A 23,768-nucleotide genomic window follows, 5' to 3' on the forward strand; every position below is an offset into this window, starting at 1 on the left:
TACCTTTCCCTCCTATTTAAATACCCTCCCCTGGATCAGTAGCACTCAGTAACCTCTAACATTCTAGGCATTCCATCACACGCTGCTTCACTTCACGTGGTAAGTACTGCCTCCCTATTACTCAGGGAGAAACTGAGGCATGTAAAGGACAAATAGCTGGTAAATGGTGAAGCCCAAATTTGAACACAAGTTTCATGACCCTCCCAGCTCATGTGTCCTAGGACCAGGAAACATAAGGAGTGCACAGGCTCTACGTTTAAAGCCACGGACAAACCCGGGGTAGGATGGATATCTGAGCCACTAACACTTCTTCTCTCCACTCATTCCAGAGTTTTCTTCCTGGGGATCTGGCAACCTCCAACAGCACCAGGACAAAGGTGCTTTCTTTGTTCCTTTCACTTCCTTTCTCTTCCTTTGTGCATCCTTCACACATCAGTTTCATGATGTTATCAATTTAAAAGAAGCTTTTACACTTTCTGAGCTCCAGCCATTTAAAGAGTCTCTTCTGCAAACAGAGAAGATAAACATTTTTGGGGCCAAACCCACCTTTGGTGGTGAGAATTTTGGAGGTGACTTCCAGTTTCTCCAATGGTTCCATCCCAATGTTCTCCAATTTAATAACAAGCTGCTGAGTCTCCCCGTTGTAAAGCTGGACCGACACATTGGTAGATGTCTCATCTCCAGAAGAAGGTTGCAGTGAGTGTGCAGATCTAAAATAGCAGTAATAGTTATAATAAATTTTTAAAAGAAAGAATCAGAGAAAACGGTGGCATTTCAAGAACTATTCACAACACCAGACTTAACACATTCCAGAAATAGGGACCAGGGAACGTGAATCCCAGGTATCAGGAGCACAAGGTGAGTGCCACATGCAGAGAACCTTCCGTGTGCAGACACGTCCTGTGCTCCCACTCAGCTTTAGCCTCGTGTGTGTGAAGTGTATAAAAATCCTAACTACTGGATTATGGTGGGGCCTAAAATGAAGCAATGAGTTAATTCAAATGATCCCTGAACTATTAATCTCTAAAAAGAATTGTAAATCTCATGCTCAGAACTGACTTGTGAAACCCAGAGATTTAAGAAGAAAACTTAAATGAACCATCCCGACTGATACCCTGGGAACTGGAGGAGAAGAACAATGGGAAGTATGCACGACAGACTCCATGTCACAGGTAAAAGTGACAAGCAACATCTGCAAGTGCCTAATGGGACACAGGGCAGCTGGGTGGTGCCCTGGGGTCTTATGGCATCTGTGTAGTCAGGTAGGGCCCATGCCACATGGGAGTGCAGCCCAGTGTGCAGACCCAAAGCGTGCTGCCTCTTCCCTGAGGCTCCACTACCACAGCCCTTGGGTTCAAAAGCATATACCATGTTCTGGAGATGTTCAGCCACAAGAAAAAGGGGGTTGTCACTGGAGGAAGGGTCAACATGGGGTGGAAGGGTCCACCTGGCTCCCAATTCTCTTCCTCCTTGAACCTGAAGGATCCCCAAAGAAAGCACCATGAGTCTACACCATATACTTAACTGAACCAAAAATGGACAAAGACTCTGGGCCACCCCACCCAGCAAAGACCCAGCAAGCTCCCTGCCTGCCAGCTCTTTCTAGGTCTGCTTCTGGCCACAGAACAAAGGACTGAGGTCAGACCCAAGTTCTGTTCTATGTGCCACAAGAAAGCTCCATATCCCCACACTGGTCCAAAAGACAGAAAAGAATGTTCCAGACAGTGCTGGTCTCACACCTCTGGCATCCAAGAGAAGAGACGATGGTTAAACAAATCAGGCTTATCGAGCCAGCCATGCGCCTCCTTGGGGGCCTCCCGTTCCCAGCTCTGAGCTTTTATATCCAAACCACATTTTCAGAAAATAACAGCATAATGAATCAAGGTGAATGCATTCCTTTACATTTTATACCTTTAAACTTGTTCATGCATCAAGAAATAAACTTTCTCTGTCAAGGAAGGAAGAGTGACTCCTATCCTCACTATAAATGACTAATATTTTAAGATGGAATCCTTCCTAAGCAAAAGCTGTTTGTAGTCAACCTGAAATTGCAGAGGAGTTATGCAGAAAAACTAAAACACAACAAGACTAACTACGTTGTGTCTCAAAGAGGGTATCAGCCCCCCGGGACCATAGGAAAAGAAGGCAGAGCTGCAGTGCAGCCACAAGACCTGGCCGACATAGGTGCCAACCATCCCCACCACGTACAGCATCCCACGTGACAGAGTTGGAGCTGGAAAGGGGCGGAGTCCTGAGCGAGATGACAGTCAGACACGTCCCCTTGTCTGGGCATATTTTTCCTTGCTTCATCATCTGACCGACTTTTGTGAATCTTGTAAGGACGAATTTAAACAACACATCTGTGAAACCTTCCTGAACATGAATGGGAAAGTGGCCTCCCCGCTTCCACTTCCTGTTTTCAGCAACACTTAGCAAGCTTCACTATAGTGAGTCTATCTCCCCTCTGGACATAAACTCCTACAACAGGCAAGACCTGCTGTCGAGGGCATCTCTGATTAATCACTAGTCCTACAGACAAAGCCTAAATCATGTATCAATAAATGTGTGGGAGCCAATTTAATAACTCAGTCGCAGTGATATTTATATTAATTAGAAGCAACACTCACTTAAGGAAAAGTCATCTGAAATCATGTACTCCATTACTAAAGCCACCAAAATTCATTTTTTAAATTGAGGTGCTGTTTACATACCATGAAATTCACTTTTTTTAAGTATATGATTCAATATTTTTTGGTAAATTTATGAGGTAATGCAACTATCACTGCTACCTACCCTGTCTTAAAACATTTCTATCATCCAAACTGAGTATCTTTACAATATACTTTTTGAAGCAATTGAGATAGAAATTTCTTAGCTTATGTTATATGACTATGCAAAAAGTAACCTGGGACACTATATATATATATATATATATGTATATATAATCTCAATATGCAAATACATATTTAAGAAAAGAAGGTGAATTAACACTGGAAAGAAAAAACACAAAGCATTAATAATCATTTCTGGGAGTCCTCAGATGTATTTCCCTTTCTTCTTCATGCTTTCCTATAATGCTGTTTTTTTAAAAAATCTACTTTTCAAAAGCTAAGAGTTAACGGTTTTTCACAAAAAATAGGATTCCAAAGGCTAATCTCACATTTTGTTCTGTTCATGGTGAGAAACACTTCAACTCTGTTCCACTCCACTTTCAGCAAAGCACGTTGCCTATTGGTTATCCTGAAGAAACACTTCGCCCAGATTTGGGTTCTAAGAATCACGGATTAACGTGGTGCCATTATAAATGTATGCTAAAAACTGCTCTGAGGTGCCCTTCTGGTGGGAAGACAGCCGCCTGCACCCTACCTGGGCAGGGAAGTGCTGATCTGCAGTCTGGGCAAGGCAGGGATGACTTCCACGGTGGAGCCACTTGTCTTCACCCCTGGGAGATTATCCAGCAAGCAGTCACTGAAGACTCCAAAGACTGTGGTATGGTAACCTAGGATGCAAAACGAAGAGTTTCACAGCCTCTGGAAAGGCCTCCAACCCTCAGCCCGTCCCCCCGCCCCCCCCCCCCCCGCCCCCGCCATCTGGAGGCAGCCGCCAGCAGGGAGCAGCACAGCACCCCTGCCCCAGACCTGCCATCGGCTGTCACCCATGGGTCCCACCCATGGCTCAGCCCCAAGCCTGGGTGTGCATACAGAGGGTGACAGTCCCCACATTTCTACCTAATGGGGCTGTCTGGGGAGGAGTGAAAGGTGAGTCTTCATCAACTATAAATCTCTACACAACTTAACAGTAGGGTCCCAGAGCTTTGACAATTTGCTTTTCAAATCTGCCCGTCTCTAGGAGAGTGATAGCTAGTTTTCCTTTGCAGGACATAATGAGACAGAATAAGTACCTGAAAAATCATTCAAAATCTTCTGGGGAGAGATAAAAGTTCAAGAGCCAATTATTGTTATTATAATTGCTTGGTGATCCAGCAAATCCGCTGAACGTGTACATGCACTGTGATCTAAGATTAGCGAATTTTCTATGCCAACAAAAAAATCAAAAATCCTTCATTGGTTCTATGAGCACTTGAAATTATTTAAGCAAAGCTTTAAAATGGCTTTTGAAATTTCAAGAGATAATTATTATAAACAATACTCACTGTATAACAAAATGAAACAACACCCATGGCTACATGCTCAGGGTGAGGGCTAATGTGCACACACATGAAATAGTTATAGGAATCGGAGAAGAAAGTGGTTAGCTGGGAGGCAACACAGGTCCTGATGGCCCATCAGTGGCTCCTTCACCTTCTGCCAGTGATAAACTGCTCTCCCAACCTAAAATCACCAATTCACAGCACCCACGCTTCCTTCCTTTTGAAATATGTTTCTTAAAAGACTTAATTTAACTTGCAAACATGTTCCTCCACTGAAGCCCACATCTGGCAATATGCCCCCTCCTATTTTTCTTTCCAGAAAACCTGACATAATGTGGTTTTGCCTAAGCAATCTTTGTTTTCCATTTCTTAATTAAAATCGGTCATCTTCCTTTTCTTACCTATCGCCGAGGAGGAATGTAAAGAAATTCAAAACCTGATGACAAACCCTCGGTTATGTCCACTGATATTTCTGGTAATACACGGTCAGCCCTTTCCACTTCGTAGAGAAGGTGTGCCAAAAATGAGCAGGACTGGTCTGTACCATCTCAGAGCTCTGTTACTAAGGCTCCCACTCTTCATCCAGGTGTGGGTTATTGGTTAGGTCAGCCTGTCAGTACTAATTATTTCCTTCCTCACCTATCTCCTTTATTCCACTCCTGCAGGAGCTGCGGCTCTACCTTGGTCATTTCATCCCTGGATTATGCGAACAGCTTTCTAATTGGCCTCCTTGCCCGTGGTCTTGCCCATCTGCAGCCTGTACTCTTCACAGTTCCTGGGAGTCCCCCTGCACTACCCTCTGACTGTATCTCTCCTCTAATGAAATGCAGCCCCTGGGAGAAAAAGCCAGCACCCCATAGCCCTCTGCATCTGCCCTCTGTCCACATTGCCAGCCTTGCCACCATCCCTCTGCCTTGGATCAATTCCTCAGAGCTGCCCCCAGTTCCCCAACACTCCACAGAGCTCTGGACCACTTGTTCTGTGTGCCTGGAACCCCCCCTGCTCCACACTCCATTCATTTGGATAATTTCTAGGTGGCCTTCAAAAGTCAGGGTCACTTAGTAGGAGAAAGTCCTTCTCGACCCACTCTCCCCTTCTGGATCACCTCTCCCCATGTTCCCACCAGTCATGTGCTTGGTACCTCTCAGTGCCTGCTGCAATGTGTCCTAACCAGCATGATGCCCACCTCACCCACCAGACTTCACCCTTTTCCCAGAATTGTCTCTTCTTTCAGCCACCAAGTATCTACTGAAGACCTACCACACACCAGGGAGTGACAAGACAGACAAGGCTGGTGAGCAACCACAACCAGTGGCCTGGAGGGACACACGCACAGATCATCACAGGAGCACCAAGCAGGATACCTGACCCAACCCAGAGAAGCTGAGGACAGTCTCCAAGAGGAAAGGAAGTCTGAGCTAAGAGAAGCACAGGAACCAGCCAAGTCTGGAAGCACACCAATAGAAGGAAAAGCAAAGGCAAAGCTCAGAAAGCTGGGCAGGTTTCCAGAACTGCAAGGAGCCTATGAGAGGGACGTGTGACTCAAGAGGAGAGGAGGGACACTAGACGTCGCAGGGCCAGATCACACCGGGAGAGCTCCAAAGCTGCCTCTAAGGGATCTAGGCTTGATGGGCCATGCGTGGACAGGTACCAAGACCTCCAGTTAAGAGATAACATGGCCAGATGTGTGCTGCAAAAAGGCCACTTGTCAGCAATATGGAGAATGGACTCACCAGCCACCAAGACGATGCAGAAAGAGGAGCCCTGTTGCTTTTGTGACAAACCCTTAGAGGGTCCCATTATGCAGGCTCTGAGTGCCCTTGGAGGCAGATGGGAGGAGCAGGCATAGGGCTGATGAGAGACAGCCGGAGGTGAGCATGCCCTATGAAGCCCTGCTTTGGGCAGGATGGTGACGCCCTCATGGAGATTGGGCCCACGGGACACGGGCAGCTGGTGGGGAGGCCCTCTTGGTGCAGTGTAGTGCCCACGAGGCAGCCAAGGGGCTGGTGGTTAGCCACTGATTCTGCAGGTTCAGGAAGGGGTCTGGGTGGAGTGTGGCCCTGGGAATCAGCAGCATATAGATGAGCCTTGAAGCCAGAAAAGTCACTGAGAGGCTGAGATTGCCTAGAGATAGCCCACTGCGGGGGAGGGGAGGGAGAGAAGAGGGAATGGGGAGGAAGAAGGGGGAAGGACTGAGCCTGGCCTGGCCAGGGGAGGCGCATATAGAGGCAGCATCTGCAGACTGCTGCACACACAGGGGAGTAGGGGGGTGTCTCACAGAAACCAGAGGGCAGCGCCCACAAGGGCAGGTGCGCAGCAGTGCCCAAGGTGGCTAAGCAGCAAAGGCAAACAAACTGGGTTAGCTAGGGACTTGGAGAAAGCAGTTTTAGTGGAGCGATAAGGACAAACCAAGGACACAAAGGGTCAGACACCCAACAGAGAGGGGGCCAGCGGATTCTGCACATACACATGGACCTCTGAAGAGGTGTGACCAGGGGAAGAGAGGAAGCCAGGGAGTCAGAGGGTCGACTACAGCAGGGAGCCTGCTGGTACCTCTGCAGTGCCCCTAGAAGAGTTCAGCAGGTCGGGGATGGTGACAATGGAGGAGAGGAGGCCTGGCACAGAACAACCCCTCCACTAAAGGGAACGCTGTGAGTCCCGTGCACTCAAAGCCATTCCCTTCCATGCCATGGCTCCAAGAAATGCAATCTCGCCATCATCCTTGAATCGTTTAAGACCAACACTGGGTGACCGGTGACAGGCCTCAGGGGGCAGGACAGGGGGTCAGTAGTCTTGCACGAATGGAAATCAGAAACCGCATCTCCTTACCATTCACAGTAATGGTTCCAGTCGTCTGTGGGACCCCAACGAGCGTCACTGGGTAAAGACCAGATTCAGCAGGAAGAGAGAGCGCCGCAGGGAGAGACTCGAACTCCACTCCACTGGTGAGGAGCCCCTAGAGCAAGCAAGAGCAGTGTGAGCAAGCACAGCCCACCCTCCACAATCCCCCCCCCCCCCTTTGCTTTGCTGGTCCCTGGGGCAGAGTGCACCCGCTCACAGGCAAGCTCCAGGACTGCCAGGGTGAGGACGGTGATGCACGGCCTTTCTGAGGGGCCACAGAGAGCTGTGGAGACACCAGAGGTGTGCCTACCACAACCAACCTTGAAACAGAGAGCCCTGAGGGTGTCTGAACAATGACTCCATCTTGCTGTTAGTCCTGCCTGCTGTATTTTACACATTTGCTTTTTGCTGCTTTACCAAATTGGAATGTAAATGTAAAGAAAAAATAAAAAAGGTAAATAATAATCTTAAAAAATGAAGTGGAAATATATCTTCAATTATCATCCCTCAATGCATCTATGAATTATTAATTCATTTCACAACGTGTCAGGCTATGCTTGACAGGGAGCAAGACAGGTTCCCTGGCTTCTAGGAGCTGCCGCATGACTGTAAACACTGCAGGGGTGTAAGCGCTCAGCACTTCACACAGTAACAGAAGTCCTACCCAATACAATAGGCAAGAGAAAAGGAATGAAACGCATGTAGACAGTTACTCACAAAAAACAAAACTGTAAACATAAAAAGCCCTATTGGAATCTATAATGGAACTTGAACTGGCAAGAGCATTTAGCAAAGTTAAAAAGTCAGCATTAAGAAAGCAAAGGGGGGGATCCTTGGGTGGCGCAGCGGTTTGGCGCCTGCCTTTGGCCCAGGGCGCGATCCTGGAGACCCGGGATCGAGTCCCACGTCGGGCTCCCGGTGCATGGAGCCTGCTTCTCCCTCTGACTGTGTCTCTGCCTCTCAATCTCTCTCTCTCTCTCTCTCTGTGTGTGACTATCATAAATAAATAAAAATTTAAAAAAAAGCAAAGGTATTTCTATCATCTGACAATAAAAAATATTAGAAAATAAAATACAAAAACACCATTCACTAAGAGATCAAAAACGTCTACTGCCTGGGAACAAAGCTGATGATGTAAGAGTGCCTCCTCCCCCGCCCCCAGCAGCCTGCCACCATGTCAGAGCAGGGACACGCACTAAGGAGAGGCCCTCGACTGAGTAAGCAAGCCAGCATCATGTGCTGGGACCTCAGTTCTCACACTGGCGGAAAGGACACAGGTGTGAACAAGGCGAAGGCAACAGAGGACCCTGCAGAAGTGGGCTAGAGCTGTGGCAGCACATGTGTGTACGGGCACAGGTGTGTGTGCGTGTGTGGATATATATGTAAGTACGTGTCTACGTGTACACACATGCACGCTTTTCCTCACTCGGTCTACAGAAAGCACCCAGAAGCAGGCGCTCTAGCAATAGTGAGCATACCTGAGCCCACATTTCGAGCAAAAGCATGAAATGATCTACATGGAGGATGGGGTGGTGGGCAAGAGTGCAAGCACAGAAGCAAGGAGATGGCGACTGTCTCCAGGCAAAACGTACTGGCATGTTATCTCTTCTTAAAATAGCCGAAGCAAATGTGACCAGCCGTCAACAGTCGCTAAATGTGGATGGTGGATTCTCAGAGTGTTTATTATTCCCTGTTAACATTTCCCATGCTTGAAATATTTCATAATTTCATTTTTCAAATTCTGACCATGATTTGTGGGCTACCTTCTAGTGGCAATTTTTTTTTTATTCTTTATTCTTCCTAACTTTTTATTTAAAAGCACAGGCTACTTATAAACCAGATAAAAATGAAAGCTACTTTTTTGAAAGAGAGAGAGCGAGCAACACGCACTGGGAGAGGGGGAGGCAGGGGGACAGGGAGAGTTCTAAGCAGGCTGCACATTGGAGTCCAACACAGGGTTCTATCTCACAACTCTGAGATCATGACATGAGCCGAAATCAAGAGTTGAGTCTTAACCAACTGAGCCACCCAGGCACTCCTAAAAGCTACTTTTTAAGAGAAAAAAGGTGTTAGAAAGAGCAGCAAGTATCTGATACTCAAGGCATTTTGGGGAAAATCCTTTAAACAATTATTCCCTGTTCAGGCCAAGAGACAGAAAGTCATTAGAAGGCCTGACCCGAGAGCCGAGCCCTAAAGCTGGCAGTTTCTTGCACAACAGGAGGAGGACAACACTCCTCCCCACTGGCTTGCTCTCTGAGTGACTATAGACTTGACATTCAGCTGAGCTTCTCAGAGCTCTACTGAATTTTGGGAACCTATGCTTCATGCTGAGAGCCTAATTAATCATCACCTTTAAGAACCACCAGTCTGCCTGGTGAACTCCTACTCATCCTTGTATTCTCAGTTGAGCCCTGTCTCTCCTGGGGAAGCCTTTGCAACTCTCTCTGTGGGCCCTGGAGCACCCAATGTACCCACAGCACTGACCACAGCAGGGACCAGGTCCTCCAAGTGCTTTACTCATGGCCTGACACAGGGCATGAGCACTCAGCAAGATACCTTCACAAAAAGCCCACCCCTTACCTTGAACATGAGTCACAAAACTCTAAAGGAAAACATGAACTATCTCAAAATCATCCTTTGCAAGTTTCTGAAAAAGTCACAAATCAATACTATATACTAATACGTGGTATTAGGTAACAACATATAGCACTCAGCAGCGCCACGTAACAACACACGGTGCTAGGTAGTAACCCACAGCACCCAGAAACACTACATAATAATAAGGACAGAGAAGACTTGAGAAATGGGACCCTCAAGGCAGGTGAGTGGTTCAGGTCCGGAAACGTTAGAATTCGTGTGGAGAGCCAGTACACATCTCCTGCCACGGACTATGGAATTAGGTGAGCAGCCCCAGTGGGCCCCACTAAAAAGCGAGCCTTTAATGCCTTACACAAAAGACAAAAACAGAACACTAGATTTCACGCCCAAGAGGAACCTCACACTGGTGGTGCAATAATTTATTCCCCTACTCTACAGAGCTTGCACTTCCCTCAGGCCTTGATCATCGTATCATCATGTAGCAATAAAGTAAGGCTGATACTGAGCAGCCGACATAACATATACCTGTAACCTGTACTAATCTCATGTAAATTTCAACATGATTATTTCAAATCTCACATCCCACCAGGTAAACTTGCTGTGTGTTCAGATCAGAAGCGTCTGTTCCCTGGTTCGAACACTGAGCACCAAGCAGTAAAGACACAGGAGTGACAGGACGTGATCTTCCTTCACAAAACCCTTATACTCTTTGGCAAAACAAATATAAAAACAGACAGATATCACAGGATATGTACCTCAAATGTTAAATAAAAAGCTTAGTTTCGGGGTGATACATACCATGTTTTCAACTCGGAGTTCAAATGGCATTGGGTTGTATACCATCAGCTGCACTTCACACACGTCTCCTTGAACCCACTGGAAATCTAGAAAAGAATCTCTGTGTTAGTTGGTGTTTCTGCATATTTCACACAGTTTCAGATTACACCTCTGGCAATTTATTTTTCCAATGAAACAGTGGGCATTTTGGTCATCTTTAGATGAAAATTCAAAGCTGGTGTAACTGTAGCCTCCTCTAAAACAAAGCAAGTCATCACTGCCCCTTGGATGCTCTTGCCATCTTTAGCCGGCTGAATTCATGCCAGTGTGCTAGTGTGCCAAATGCAACCTTGCAAAACTGAAATCAACCTCGACAGCACTGCTCCTGGTGTGGACCCGTGAGTCACACAGCCTTCACTGATCCAGAGGCTGCTACTTAGGAAGATGGTATGCAGTCAATTTTAAGTGGCATACAGAGTGACTCCCCTGTCCCCTCCCCAAGAACATGAGAGAAGATGGTGGCTTCCTCTCCTGGGTCACTCCCAGGTCAGCTGCAGTCACCTGCAGCTATGGAAGGTAGAATTCTGAGATGACCTTCAAGACCCCCAGCCCCGGTGTACACGCCCAGTGTAACCCTCTCCCCGAGTGTGAATATGGAGATTAGATTATGTGAAGGGATTTTGCATAAACGTCCCAAATCACTTGGCTTCCAGTTCATCAGTGGGAGACTGTCCTGGGAGTGGCTGATCTAACCAAGTGAGCCCTTCAGAGGGACCACACGCTTCCTGAGTGAAGAGATTCAAAGCATGAGTGGGTATATGGAGGAGGCCATAGTGGCAAGGATCAGAGAGGGCCTCAGTGGGCTGGGACGGTCCTGGCTGACAGGCAGCAAGAGAGCAGGGGTCTCGGGTGTACAACCACAGGAAGTGAACAAAGAACAACCTAGGGGAACCTGACCCAGATCCTACCCTAGTCAACCCTCCAGATGAGGACACGGTCCCCGCTGACACCTGTGAGGCCCTGAGCAGCGAGCCAAGCTAACATGTGCCAGACTCCTGACCCACAGAGACAGTGAGAAAATAAACCAGTGTTGTTTTAAGCCAGTAAGCTTGCAGTAACTTGTTAAAAGCAACAGAAAACTAAAGCAGTGCCCACCTCCACCTTCGACTGCCCTCTACTTCCTTTAAGACACCCCATTAGGCAAACCACAGGAACTTCAAAAATAATTAACATGTGTTAGGCATGTATCCAGCATGAGGCACCATCAAGCAGTTTATCTCATTACTCTTCATCACCATCTATGAGACCAGTATTATCATCCGCATTGCTACAGGGTGGACACTCGAGGTCCAGACAAGTTAAATAAATGTGCCTGGGAGGGGCGCCTTGGCGGCTCATTCAGTTGACCATCTATCTGCCTTCGGCTCAGGTCATGACCCCAGGGTCCTGGATAGAGGCCCCACATCGGGCTCCCTGCTCAGTGGGGAGTCCACTGCTGCTTCTCCCTCCTGCTCATTCTCTCTCTCTCTCTCTCTCTTTCTCTCTCAAATTAATTAATTAAATAATTAATTAGATTTTCTTTAAATGTGCCTGGGAATCACACAGCTAGTAAGTAGGGCCACGGGGACTTAAGCTCAGGACTGTAAACTCAAAGACATATCTAGAACAGACACTGGTGTTAAAAGGGTTTTCCGGAGTCGATACAGAGTAGTAATCAGGGCGCCTGGGTAGCTCAGTGGTTGAGCATCTGCCTTGGGCTCAGGGTATGATCCCAGGGTCCTGGGATCTAGTCCCACATCGGGCACCCTGCAGGGAGCCTGGTTATCCCTCTGCCTATGTCTCTGCCTGTGTGTCACTCATGAATAAATAAATAAAATCTTTAAAAAAAAAAAAAAAAAGAAAGTAGTAATCAGTGGAACTGGCTAGAATTCTTCAGCTTTCATAAAGACACCACTGCAAACACTTAGCACCAAACCCTGTACAGAGGCCGGCTACGCCACACCTGTGACACGTGGTCCACAGCTGGCACCCTCAAACTGCATAAAGTAAAGAAACAGCCCAGCAGGTCAGTTAATTGTAAAATTGCTTGCACAACCACATACTCATTTAAGCCTGATGTCAATGCAGGGAAGTGGACAGCAGAGCAAGGACATCCTCCTTCACAAACAAGGAGCAGGCCCTGCAGGCTGAACTGCCTTCATTAACGTGGTGACTGAGAGCCAGACGCAAGGCTGCCAGGCTCCAAGGCCTGAGCTCTCCGCCCTGTGCTGCTCTGTTACTGCTGGCTCCAGGGCCCCAGACCTCCCGCCTCATCCCTTCTACCCCTCCTTACCGGGCCTCCCGGGCCCTCAGGCAGGAGAACTCCCGAGGGCAGGCTCATAGAAGCCACTCTCTAGAGCACACTGTGCCTCCACCTGGCTCTTCATAGCCTCTTTGAGCCCATGCTGGCTCCAGCAGTAGCACCCAGGCCCTCACACCAACAAAGAAAACATCACATGTTGGGCACCTGGGTGGCTCAGCCAGTTCAGCACCTGCCTTCGGCTCAGGGTCCTGGAATCAGTCCCACATCAGGCTCCTTGCTCAACAGGGAGTCTGCCTCTCCCTCTGCTTGCCGGCCTCCCCGCTTGTGTATGCTCTCTCTCTCTCTCTCTCTCAAATAAATAAATCAAATCTTTTTGAAAAGGAAAGAAGAAGAAAAGAAAGAAAAGAAAAGAAAAGAAAAGAAAAGAAAAGAAAAGAAAAGAAAAGTGAAAAGAAAGAAAAAAAAGAAAGAAAGGAAGGAAGGAGGAAGGAAGGAAGAAGGAGGATTACTTAAGTCCTTCAGAATCCCGAACCCAATCACTCCAAACCACTCCCGCACCTAACCATAACGCAAGACCAAGCCCTACAACTAGCACTACCTCCTAGTTCGGTCTTTCTTCTTTTTGCTTTCTTTCGGTCCTTCCTTCCTTCATGGCAGGACGGAAGTAAGGAGAATGAAGGCAGTAAAAAGAAAACATCACCTATTTTAACAGGTTGCTCTGCCTGGCAGCTAAGGAACCATTTGTTTTCTCTGTCATGGTAAAAAAAAAAAAAAAAATCATCATTTAAAATGTCATTTTCCTGGGGTTCTGAAAGGAACCATTTATACTTGCATGGTCCTACTCTACCAGGGACGCCTGGGTGGCTCAGTAGTTGAGTGTCTGCCTCTGGCTCAGGGCATGATCCCAGGGTCCTGGGATCGAGTCCCACATCAGGCTCCCTGTGGGGCGCCTGCGTCTCCCTCTGCCTGTGTCTCTGCCTCTCTCTGTCTCTCATGAATAAATAAATAATATCTTTTAAAAAAATAAGTCTAAGATAAATCACTGATTGCATCACTGATGACATGATTACTTCTGTCTGAAAGAAGACCATCTCCACTCCAGGCCTCAGCAGTCAGATCCCATGGTGGACGCCCTTCCTTGAGATTCTATCCTAGAAACCATAGAGGCTACAGCACTGGGTGGCTATTCAACACCTGCCCAGCATCAGGCCCTCCCCACTCTGAGCCACACCACACTCTTTGTCCAACCTGGAGGGACCTGGCTGGCGGGAAGCGCCCCTGATTTCTCGCTGCAGCCCCAGCACCTAGGACAGTGCACACAACTGCTATCCAGAACCTTCTCTCCACAGCTGCCAGCTCCTTTAGGACCATTACCTCTCCCGACCCTCAGAAGAACCCCGTGCACTGGCGTCTCTTCTCTCACTGTACATGAGCAAGCACAATCTTGTCCGAGATGACGAGCGGGAGGCTTCAGGGCCAAGCTATGGCCCACGGCCATTTGACAGCCAGGGCCTGTGCAGGCCACCACACGGCCTCCGGGGTGGCACTGAGCCTGGCCATGCCACAAAGTCCTAGCACAAATCACAGAAAACCCTTCACCCCCCCCACCCCCGTACTCAAGCTCAGGATGTGAGCCACAATCACCTCTGCACAGACTGAACGGCGGCAGTGGCAACGCTAGCAACAGGGAGACAGAAGATGGGTAAATTATTCCAAATTAGAGTGCAGACGGTCTCAAAAACTGCCCCCAGGGGCTTCTCCTTCTCAAACACTCTATGTCCCCTGCTGTGATGATAACTCCTCCAATTATACACAAAGATTCATTTATAGATATTGGAATTCTAGGTTAAAGATGTGTGATTCTTCAAACCTCTAGGCAGGTCTTCACTGATGAGAATGCTGCAGAAAACATATTAGAAGCCACAGAATATAAATTACATTTTCCTACCCGTGGGTATTCAACAAATAACATGCATTTTGGCCGAGGCTTCTATTATATTTTAGGAAAAAAATCTTGCATCATCCACTGAATTTTACCTCAGCCCGGATGAGCAGGTGCTTCTCATGGGGATGAGGAGCCATATTATAAAGAAAGAAATCCCTGAGCTTTGACTTGTAAACCACGGCTGGAGACTGAGCTGTGCAATCACTAGCTGTCCTACCTAGGGCAGGTCATTTACATACGCTCAGTCTTAATTTTCTCATTTGTCAAATGAGGATATAATGCCTGCAGCGTTGTGTAGTTATGCAAATCCCTGGGTAAGGTTTGTTTAAGCCCTCTGCAGCACATGCAGGGTGTTACTTTCATAAGTGAAGCCTCAACAATTGAAACTTGGAGAGGAAAAAATAAATACATAAAGAGGCAGGACTGGCTTTAGTGGGATTGGCAGGGGGGGCGGTTAGAGCTGCACCCACACAGGCCCAGGCTGGGGGTGGTGAGGTCGAGCCATCTCAAAATCAACAGACTGAAACCAGAATGTGAAAGACAAACTTTCACCACAAACGCCTACTTAGTCGGGCCTCCTCCCCTAACAACCAGGGGACACTTGCGGCCAGCTGGTCGCTCATTCACGTTAATGAACACTCACTGGCCGTTAACTGGCCCCTTATCAGATGCTGGCCACTGGTGGACCACGGACGTGGAGCTGCTGCCACGGCCCCCCCAGCCGAGGCTTCGACGGCTGCCATCACCAACGCAGGAGGAGCCATAGTGCCTGGCACCGCGGCCACCACCGGGGGTCCCTGCCTTCCTGAACCTTCACCCCATAGCATCTGGCTGGCAGGGAGTCAGGGGAAATGTCATTTTCAGGCTTTTAGCCCAAGCAGCACAGTGAGAACAGTGGGCAGGGGACCGAGCAGCAGTACCGGCTGCTGGTCAACATCTGTGTGGACTGGCTTTCGTACCCCTTACAACGCCTGACACACAGCAGTAGGAATCCGTGCCTACGTGACGGATGCAAGAGCAAACGAGCAAAATCATCTCCCAGACGCAAAAGGAAACCATTCCAACACTGTCAGAGAAAACTCAAAATCTCATTTTAAATACGTAAGATATATTTAAAGCCAAGGAAAGGCGAGGATTCCATACCACGTAAGAGGATATTTTTCTCCACTTCAGCCAATCTTTATTTAATGGCACTAATTAAAACTAGTCATTATTTTATGTATTGGTCCACTTCCTTATACTTACTACTGCTTGAAATTACTACTTAATACTTCCCTCCAACTCTACCAACACTTCATGAGGGCAGTGACCATGACTGCCTTGTCACCATTAGAACCACAGGGCCAGGGCTGCCACTTGCCCGGGACACGGGAGAAACTCAATGGGGGTTTACTGATGGCTGAACCAATGGAGACACATGCACATGCGCATGTGCACGCACACACACACAGACTATAGTGTAGTATGCTACATACTCGGGGCTCCTAATTTCAGAAACATCTCAGAATTTACAATCTGGTGGTATTTTTCAAGGACATTATTCCATATTTCTTCCTTTATTTTCTTGTTTTACATAATGAAGAACCAGAGCCCCCAAAAGCCACATCGTGCTCAAGAGACAATATCACCATCAAGCGAGCCCCCAGGGTGCCTTCCCAGGTTGGAGGCGCCCCCGCTCCCAGCTGGTCCAGTGCTTACTGTTCGTCCAAGCTCAGCAGGTAAGCCAGCAGGCCCTGCTGGTGACAGTTCTACACTGTTAGGAAACCTGCCCTGCATCTCATCTCACATGCCACTTCTCCTGTTTCTGCCCTGCCTGCCAGCCTACACTGACCCGGAAAACCTGTGGAGGGCAGGAACCACGTGTTATGTTTCACTCTGTGCACTGGAGAAAACCATACTTCCTCCAAAAACACTAGGGAAACTAAATGAGCTGAACTATGACATCCTCGAATAAAGAAATGTTTGCCATTCCAGGAGAGCACAGAGTCTGCGTAGTACTCCTACCCGTTATGCCCTCTGTCTTTGGAACAAACTCCTCTCTTAGGAAACACTGTATTTTTAAGGTATTCAGGTAACTTACTAATTGTGAATAAGGCTTATTATGAGATCCTTCCAGATGCTAAGGAATTCCAGTGCTGGTGTTAATGTAAGAACTTTTCACTGAGACCACGTGATGTGCATAAGGCTCACACTGTCCCTCTGACCTTGAACCCCATGATGCCAGCCAGCAAGCACGAAATTCATCATGAGCCAAGGCATGCTCTGAGTTCTTCAGCAAGTCATTTGAACTCCCTGAATCTCAGGGTACCTGGGTGGTTCAGTCAGTTAAGCATCTGCCTTCGGCTCAAGTCATGATCCCAGAATCCTGGGATCAAGTCCTGAGTCAGGCTCCCTGCTTCTTGGGGAGTATGCTTCTCCCTCTCCCTCTGACTGCTGTTCCTTCTGCTTGTGCTTGCATGTGCACTCACTTGCTTGCTCTCTATTTCAATAAATAAATAAATAATCTAAAAATAGTAATTAAAAATTTTGTTTGAATTCCCTGAATCTCAGTATCCCTTTCTGTAAAATGGGGGTCATAATATCTACCCCATTCCTTCTGTACAACACTATTCTAGCAGCTGTTGGTACAGCAGTGAGTAAACAGAGGGAAGGGAAAGAGAAATGGATGAACATGGAAGAGAACTCGGTCTCAAAGGCACAGAGTCCTGGAAGGGACAGCCCTGTGAGTGCAGGGATCAGAGAAGACCCCTCTGGAGATGTGGGGAGTGAGCCCGGGCAGACAGCAGAGGCAGCACCAAGCCCTGGGACTGCACCAACACTGCTATGTTCGAAGACCAGCAAGGAGCCAGGCACCTGGGTCTGGGGAGCAGGGGTCGGTAAGAGAGGCAGGAGGAGAACAGAGAGGCAGGCAGAGTGCTGCACGGCAGGCCAGGTCACGGAGGGCCACGGTCCAAGTTGTGGGGTGGGTGGTACTGCAAGTGTGGAAGGACACCTATACCCTGGGAAGAAAGGCCTTGTGAAGTCAGGCCGCCTTTCTGCTGCATTCAGGCTGCAGAGATTACAAGCAAAAATAAAACAGAAGGAGGAGAAAGCACTGCATTTCAAAAGCAGAGACAAAAGCTCCTCGGATCTCGTATTGAAACTCCTAAGAGAGAATCGGCAAGTACCCACCAGGGACAGGCCTTTCCCTTTCACTTCAATGCTACGACACATAGGCTCGTGTCTGGCAATGATCAGCGCATTATCTCAAAATGTCAGGGACCCAAGGAAGGAGGAGCTGGCAAAGAACGAGGCCTGCTTCTGGGCCAGGCCTCAGGAGGGACAGAGAGGGTAGCACACAAGCCCTGGGTCTACTGAGAGGGAGGAAGGCAGCAGGCAGGGCTGGGACCCAGCGGGGAGCTCGGCACACAGAAAAGTATGTTACAGATTCTCAAGAATGAGTGCTGGCTCCTGCTCAACCCCAAAACATAGCTGCACGTGGCCCTGCTGAACCACCGGATCTCCAGCTCACATGCACACAAAGCCAGGGCTGCCAGTGCACAACAGAGAACACAATGCACTGTCCCTATGCCCCAGTCAAGTCTCATCCCGGATGATCCCGAAGCCATGCTGGGCTCCAATGACCACTGTCTTCTTGTCTGCTTCAGTCTAGGTAACAGAGGTCTTCTGGTTTCTAGAACTTCCGCAGAACTCACCTTCGATGACATCGATTTAAAGAAAAATCAGATATAGGGTCAAAGTTGTGACAATGGCAACAAACTGGATAAAATGAGATGGAGCCTTTGTTCACACGCGTGAACAAAGGGGAACCTAGACCAGCCACTGGTGGCCAGGCGAAGCCAGGATGAACGGGCCTACCTATTTTCTTGTTGCGCTCTTCTCCACGGTTGTGTGCAATAATTGGTGAGTAGATGAAGGGGCTCTTGGTCGACACGTTCTGACCCAGCAAGCTTTTCATCTTCTGTGGCCGGAGGCTGGCAGGAAGGTTCAACAGCTTCACTCGCCTATTGTTTCAAATGGAACAAAAATACTTCAACTGCCTTGTTAGCGTGGTTTCAGCATAAATACTACGAAATACCATGTGTCAGAAAAACAGTAAATCCCACAGCAAAGGGAAAAGCACTCCCGTTCAGCAGGACAAAGCAGCAAATCACTGCACGTGGTCACTCAGGCCCACCCCGGGCAGCAGCTGCTCCCCCCCACCAGCTGCGGCGGCCACAAGGAGGGGGCCGAGATCTGGCCTGCACTGTGGACGAGCGCGCCCTGCCTTTTCCTACGCTCAGGTTCCTCATCTCCAGAATGCACACAGGGTCCTCCCTCACAAACTATCATGAGGGTTCAAGTCGAGGCTTCAGTACCTACCACTCAGCAAGGCAGGTTCTCTTCTGTCACTGCCTGCATCCCTCAGGGTGGGCTCGCCCTCAGGCACAGGACGGCAGCACCTGACTGTAAGGGCTGACAGGTCCCCGTACAGAGTTTAACAGCACCGTCTGCTTCACTGAAGAGAAAGGCTGACTCCCCACCAGCACAGCCTGTCCCTTAAACTGCTCTCCTAGCTGTAGGGGTGCACCCATCACCACTCATGCTCAGATTGGCCAGCTCCCCTTTATTTGGGATCTACCAATCTGTACAACCTGAGCACGCCCAGGCCCCTGCTCACTACCTCACATGTATCATTTCAATGAAACATCCCAACCTCCTTCCTAGCTTGGCTTCTGTTACTATCGCCTCACATCATCAATCAGGAAACTGACACAGAGGGACAATAAATTGTCCAAATTGCATGGCTGGAAGCTGGTGACAGCAGGAGACAGTACACTCTTAAACCACAGCATCTGTGACCCCCTCCCATGATCACCTAGGCAAATAGGGTTAGGATCTGGAATGTCCCGAGGTGGGGACACCAAGTAGCCCAGTGGTGACCCTGCCAGCACTCTTGCCCTCTGTGTGTATAGCCTCCTCACGGGAAGGTAAGGCCAGTGGGTTGGGAGGGAGTCATGCATGTCCCGCTGGGACTGAGCCCTTTGTTTGTTCTTCATTTTATTTTCCTATCAGCCCCTTTAGGATGCTTTTTTTCACTTTTTTAAAAGATTTTTTTTTCCTTTTCTTTTCTTTTTTTTTTTTTTTTTTTTTTAAGTAACTGCTACACCCAAGGTGGGGCTTGAACTCACAACCCTGAGATCAAGAGTCACATGCTCCACCAACAGCCAGGTGCCCCTTTTCTATGCATGTTTATCCATTCATCTGATGATGGGCATTTGGGTTCTTTCCACGTCTTGGCCATCTTGCATGATGCTGTGATAAACATGGGGGTGTAGACATCTCCTCAAGACCCTGTTTTCATTCCCTTTGGATACATACTCAAGAGTTAGGATTAGTGGGTCATAGGGTAGGTCTACTGTTAATGTCCTGAGGAAACTCCATGGTGGCCGGACTGATCTGCACTCCCACCAGCAGTGCACCAGGTCCCCTTCCCCACCTCCTTTCATCTCCCTGATGACAGCCACTGTAACAGGTGCAAGCAGGTAGCTCACTGTGGTTTCCTTGTGCATCTCCCCGATGGTGAGCAATGCTCAGAATCTTTAAGATTCATACACACAACAGGATGTTACCCTGGCACGAGACAAAGCACTCTGAAGCAGCACCAGCCTCCAGCCCTCTCCCCTCCACCACAAACGATCCTGGAGGCCAGATATTGGTAAGGTGGGGCAGAGACGGACACAGCCTCTAGATCACTGCTCTGGAAAACTGCCTGACTTGCATCAAACTTCATGTGAGTGAGACATAAACCCTTGTTTTAAGTGTTAATCTTTCTCATATTTCTGGGTTAGTATTCCTTCCACACCACAGGCTAGCCTATATTGACGTACAAAGACTCCCTTATAGAGTTCATAAAATCACTGCTTTCTCAGGTGAAAAGAATCTCCAATACGTAGTGCAATCCTGTCCCTATGCACACACGTCCCTACGGCACTCAGCAGCCACTCACAACACCCCACATCCCCTCCTTGAACCGTCACGGCTACACACAACTTTCATCCATTTCCCACAATGAACGCAAACAGTGCTTACAAACCAAAGTCCTCAAAGCCAAGGACTGTATCTTGTACACCTGCTCCAACTCCCTTGCCTTTGCATGCACCCCTCCACTACATTTTATTCATACAGGATCAGAATCACTTACAATTTCTTCTCCATTTCAACTTAGCTGTGAGCTCTCCAGGACAGGGGCACCTGGGCATCCAGTGCCTGGTGCAATAATTTAATAATCACTTCAGTAAATATTCAATGAATAAACTCCCAAAAGTCGATTATTTTTTATTTTTATTTTTTTAAGATTTTATTTATTAGAGAGAGAGAGAGAGAGCACGAGTTGGGTAGGGAGAGAGGGAGAAGCAGACTCCCCACTAGGCAGGGAGCCTGACACTGGGCTCAATCCCAGGACCCCAGGATCATGACCTGAGCTGAAGGCAGACATTCAGTGGACGGAGCCACCCAGGCTCCCTTGGAATTTTTTTTTTTTTTTAAGATTTATTCATTTACTTGAGAGAGAGAGAGAGAGAAAGAACACTCAAGCAGGAGGAGGGGCAGAGAGAGAGAGAGAGAGAAATCCCAAACAGACTCCCTGCTGAGTACGGAGCCTGACATGGGGCTGGATCTCACAAGCCTGAGATTATGACCAAGGCTAAAATCAAGAGACAGACACTCAGTTGACTGAGCCACCCAGACACCTACAAAAGTTTCTGAATTTCTAACTCAGCTTCCAAATCATTTAAAGTTATAAACTCAAGCCTAAGCAGCTCATTACTAATAGTTGCAACCCTAGCCATTTGCAAGCATTCAAAAAACACCTGCACACTGCCCTGGATCTAAGATGAGCAAACCGTAAAGCTGGCTAACACACACTGTGCCCAGAGGTGCTCCCCTGCAGGCAATTACCAGTGTGCCCCTGAAAAGCAAATTTGGGTAATACACAGACCATGAGGGATCCCTGGGTGGCTCAGTGGTTTAGCACCTGCCTTTGGCCCAGGGCGCAATCCTGGAGGCCCGGGATGGAGTCCCACATCGGGCTCCCGGCATGGAGCCTGCTTCTCCCTCCTCCTGTGTCTCCGCCTCTCTCATTATGTCTATCACGAATAAATAAATAAATCTTTTTAAAAAAATACACAGACCCTGACTACAGTCTGAAGGACCTACCCCCTATACAACTAGCACAGACTACTTCATCTCCTGCACCTCAATACTTCCACCTATAAAACGGGAAAAATAACAGCTACCTGATAATGCTGCAGGGGAAGAGGACATCTCCTTTCCCTAGTTCCATGCTTCCATGGGAAGGGACATCTGCAGAGGGACAGTCCTGACCTCACCGTGCCCCTCCCTCACTCCTCCTAAGGGAGGGGGCCAATTTGAAAGGAGAACCAGGGTGTGCAATGCTCAGCCCCTTCTGTGGGGGCCCACCTGCCCGCAAGGGGCACACCCTGCTATGCCGTCCATGCAGCTAAAAGGGGTCTGGCCCTCTGAAAGAAGCATACAGTCACCCAGCGCTGCTAGACACTGGACAGACCTGAGCCATGCTGTTCACTGGATCTTCCGTATATCTGAAACAAGTCTTTATTTCTATTGATTCCAAACTCAAGCAAAGAAGGAGTATCTGAAATGATACACCCAACTGTAGCAGGCCATTTTGAGGACGAAGCAAGCTAATAAATGTAAAGCATCTATAATAGTGCCTCACACAGAGCAGGCTGCAAAAGCCTTTCTCTTCCCCTGCTTAAAGCAACACCTATTTACAGACAGTCAGCAAAGGCACTGGTGCAAAGACTCCAAATCTGGACTGGAGTAAAGAAACTAAACTTGGGTCCCAAGCCTGCTGAGAGCAGGCTACTGAGCCTTGGACCAGGCACAATCTATTTGAGCCTTAGAGTTTTATTCATGTGTAAAATGATTCTGTTTTCTAGCAACACAAATTGGTTTCTACTACACGCCACAGTCACACCTAAAAATGAGATGTCATCTGTGATTCTATAGGACTCATCCAGAAATTCCAGATCATATAAAAGACTTACGAAACATGCAAAGGAATTCTAAGGGCATGGTCAGCCCAGAGAAGTAACCTAACAAGCGGCCAGTGTTCACCCATAACTCAAAACTTAGCATCTAATGTCTTTTTTATAAAATGCATCGTATAGGGGAAAAAAATCACTCAAGACACTTGACCTAAAGGACACATAGTTCACTTAGCATGAATCCCTGCAGAACTAGTAACACCACATTTAGTCTGTGAATCCAATACCAGGAAAGCAGAATTCCAGGAATAAAGTATCCAAAACAGGGCTTATATGTAGAGATTCCACTTGGAAACTGCCACCATGTCAAAGCCTGGCTGCGCTCATCTCGCTCTGGCTGACGGGGACCATGCAGGGCCCTGCAGAGCACTCACTGGGATCCTGATCTGAGACACCCTGGTGACAGGAGTGCTGGGGAAAGCAGCTCAACTTTTCTCACTTGGTTTTGAATCCATCTACCTTCTTCACAGCAGAAACATGTCTAAGAACCAGCACAGATGGGCAGTGATTAAAATGGCCACATGTGCCCTACACTTGGCCGAGCACAACTGACACGGCTGGAAAGGGCACACACACAACCAGCTCAGTAACACGTGAGCACCCCGCTCTCACTCCTAAGTGGACTACACAGTTCTCATAGTCCCTGCAAAGCTCTCGTGTGAGGTCTGTCTGGGAGGTTATGGCAGCAATCACACGAGTATGAGGGAAGATACTGGACAACCTGGACTGGGATCTGGGAGGTGACTGTCCTGTCTTATTAACCAAGAAAACTGCCCTGACCATCATGGCCTTCTAAGCCCTTTTTTTAACTAAATACCTATACTCCTTCCTCAAATAATACAATTAACTTAAAAGTTTAAGTTTTAGGGATGTCTCACTGGCTCAGTTAGTGGAGCATGCAATTCCTGGTCTCAGAGTTGTGAGTTTGAGCCCCACAATGGGTGTAAAGATTACTTAAAAATAAAATCAGTTGAGTATCCAGCTTTTGGGTTTCGGCTCCGGTCATGATATAGGGTTGTGGAATGCAGCCCCGCATTCAGTCCCATGCTCAGAAAGGAGTCTGCTTGAGGATTCTCTCTCTCTCTC

At 48.1% G+C, this 23,768-nt stretch overlaps 1 protein-coding gene across 1 annotated transcript in view; it reads right to left on the reverse strand.

Annotated features, from left to right (window-relative positions):
- Window positions 1-23,768, reverse strand: part of TRAPPC9 (trafficking protein particle complex 9) — a 544,705-nt gene that overhangs the window by 414,963 nt on the left and 105,974 nt on the right. Inside the window, 5 exon segments of the mRNA XM_038555604.1 lie at window positions 547-710; window positions 3,367-3,499; window positions 6,980-7,106; window positions 10,388-10,473; window positions 18,472-18,617. Of these exon segments, the coding sequence (XP_038411532.1) occupies window positions 547-710; window positions 3,367-3,499; window positions 6,980-7,106; window positions 10,388-10,473; window positions 18,472-18,617 (656 nt within the window).

Source organism: Canis lupus, chromosome 13 (assembly GCF_011100685.1).
Source record: "Canis lupus familiaris isolate Mischka breed German Shepherd chromosome 13, alternate assembly UU_Cfam_GSD_1.0, whole genome shotgun sequence".
Lineage (NCBI taxonomy): Eukaryota > Metazoa > Chordata > Mammalia > Carnivora > Canidae > Canis > Canis lupus.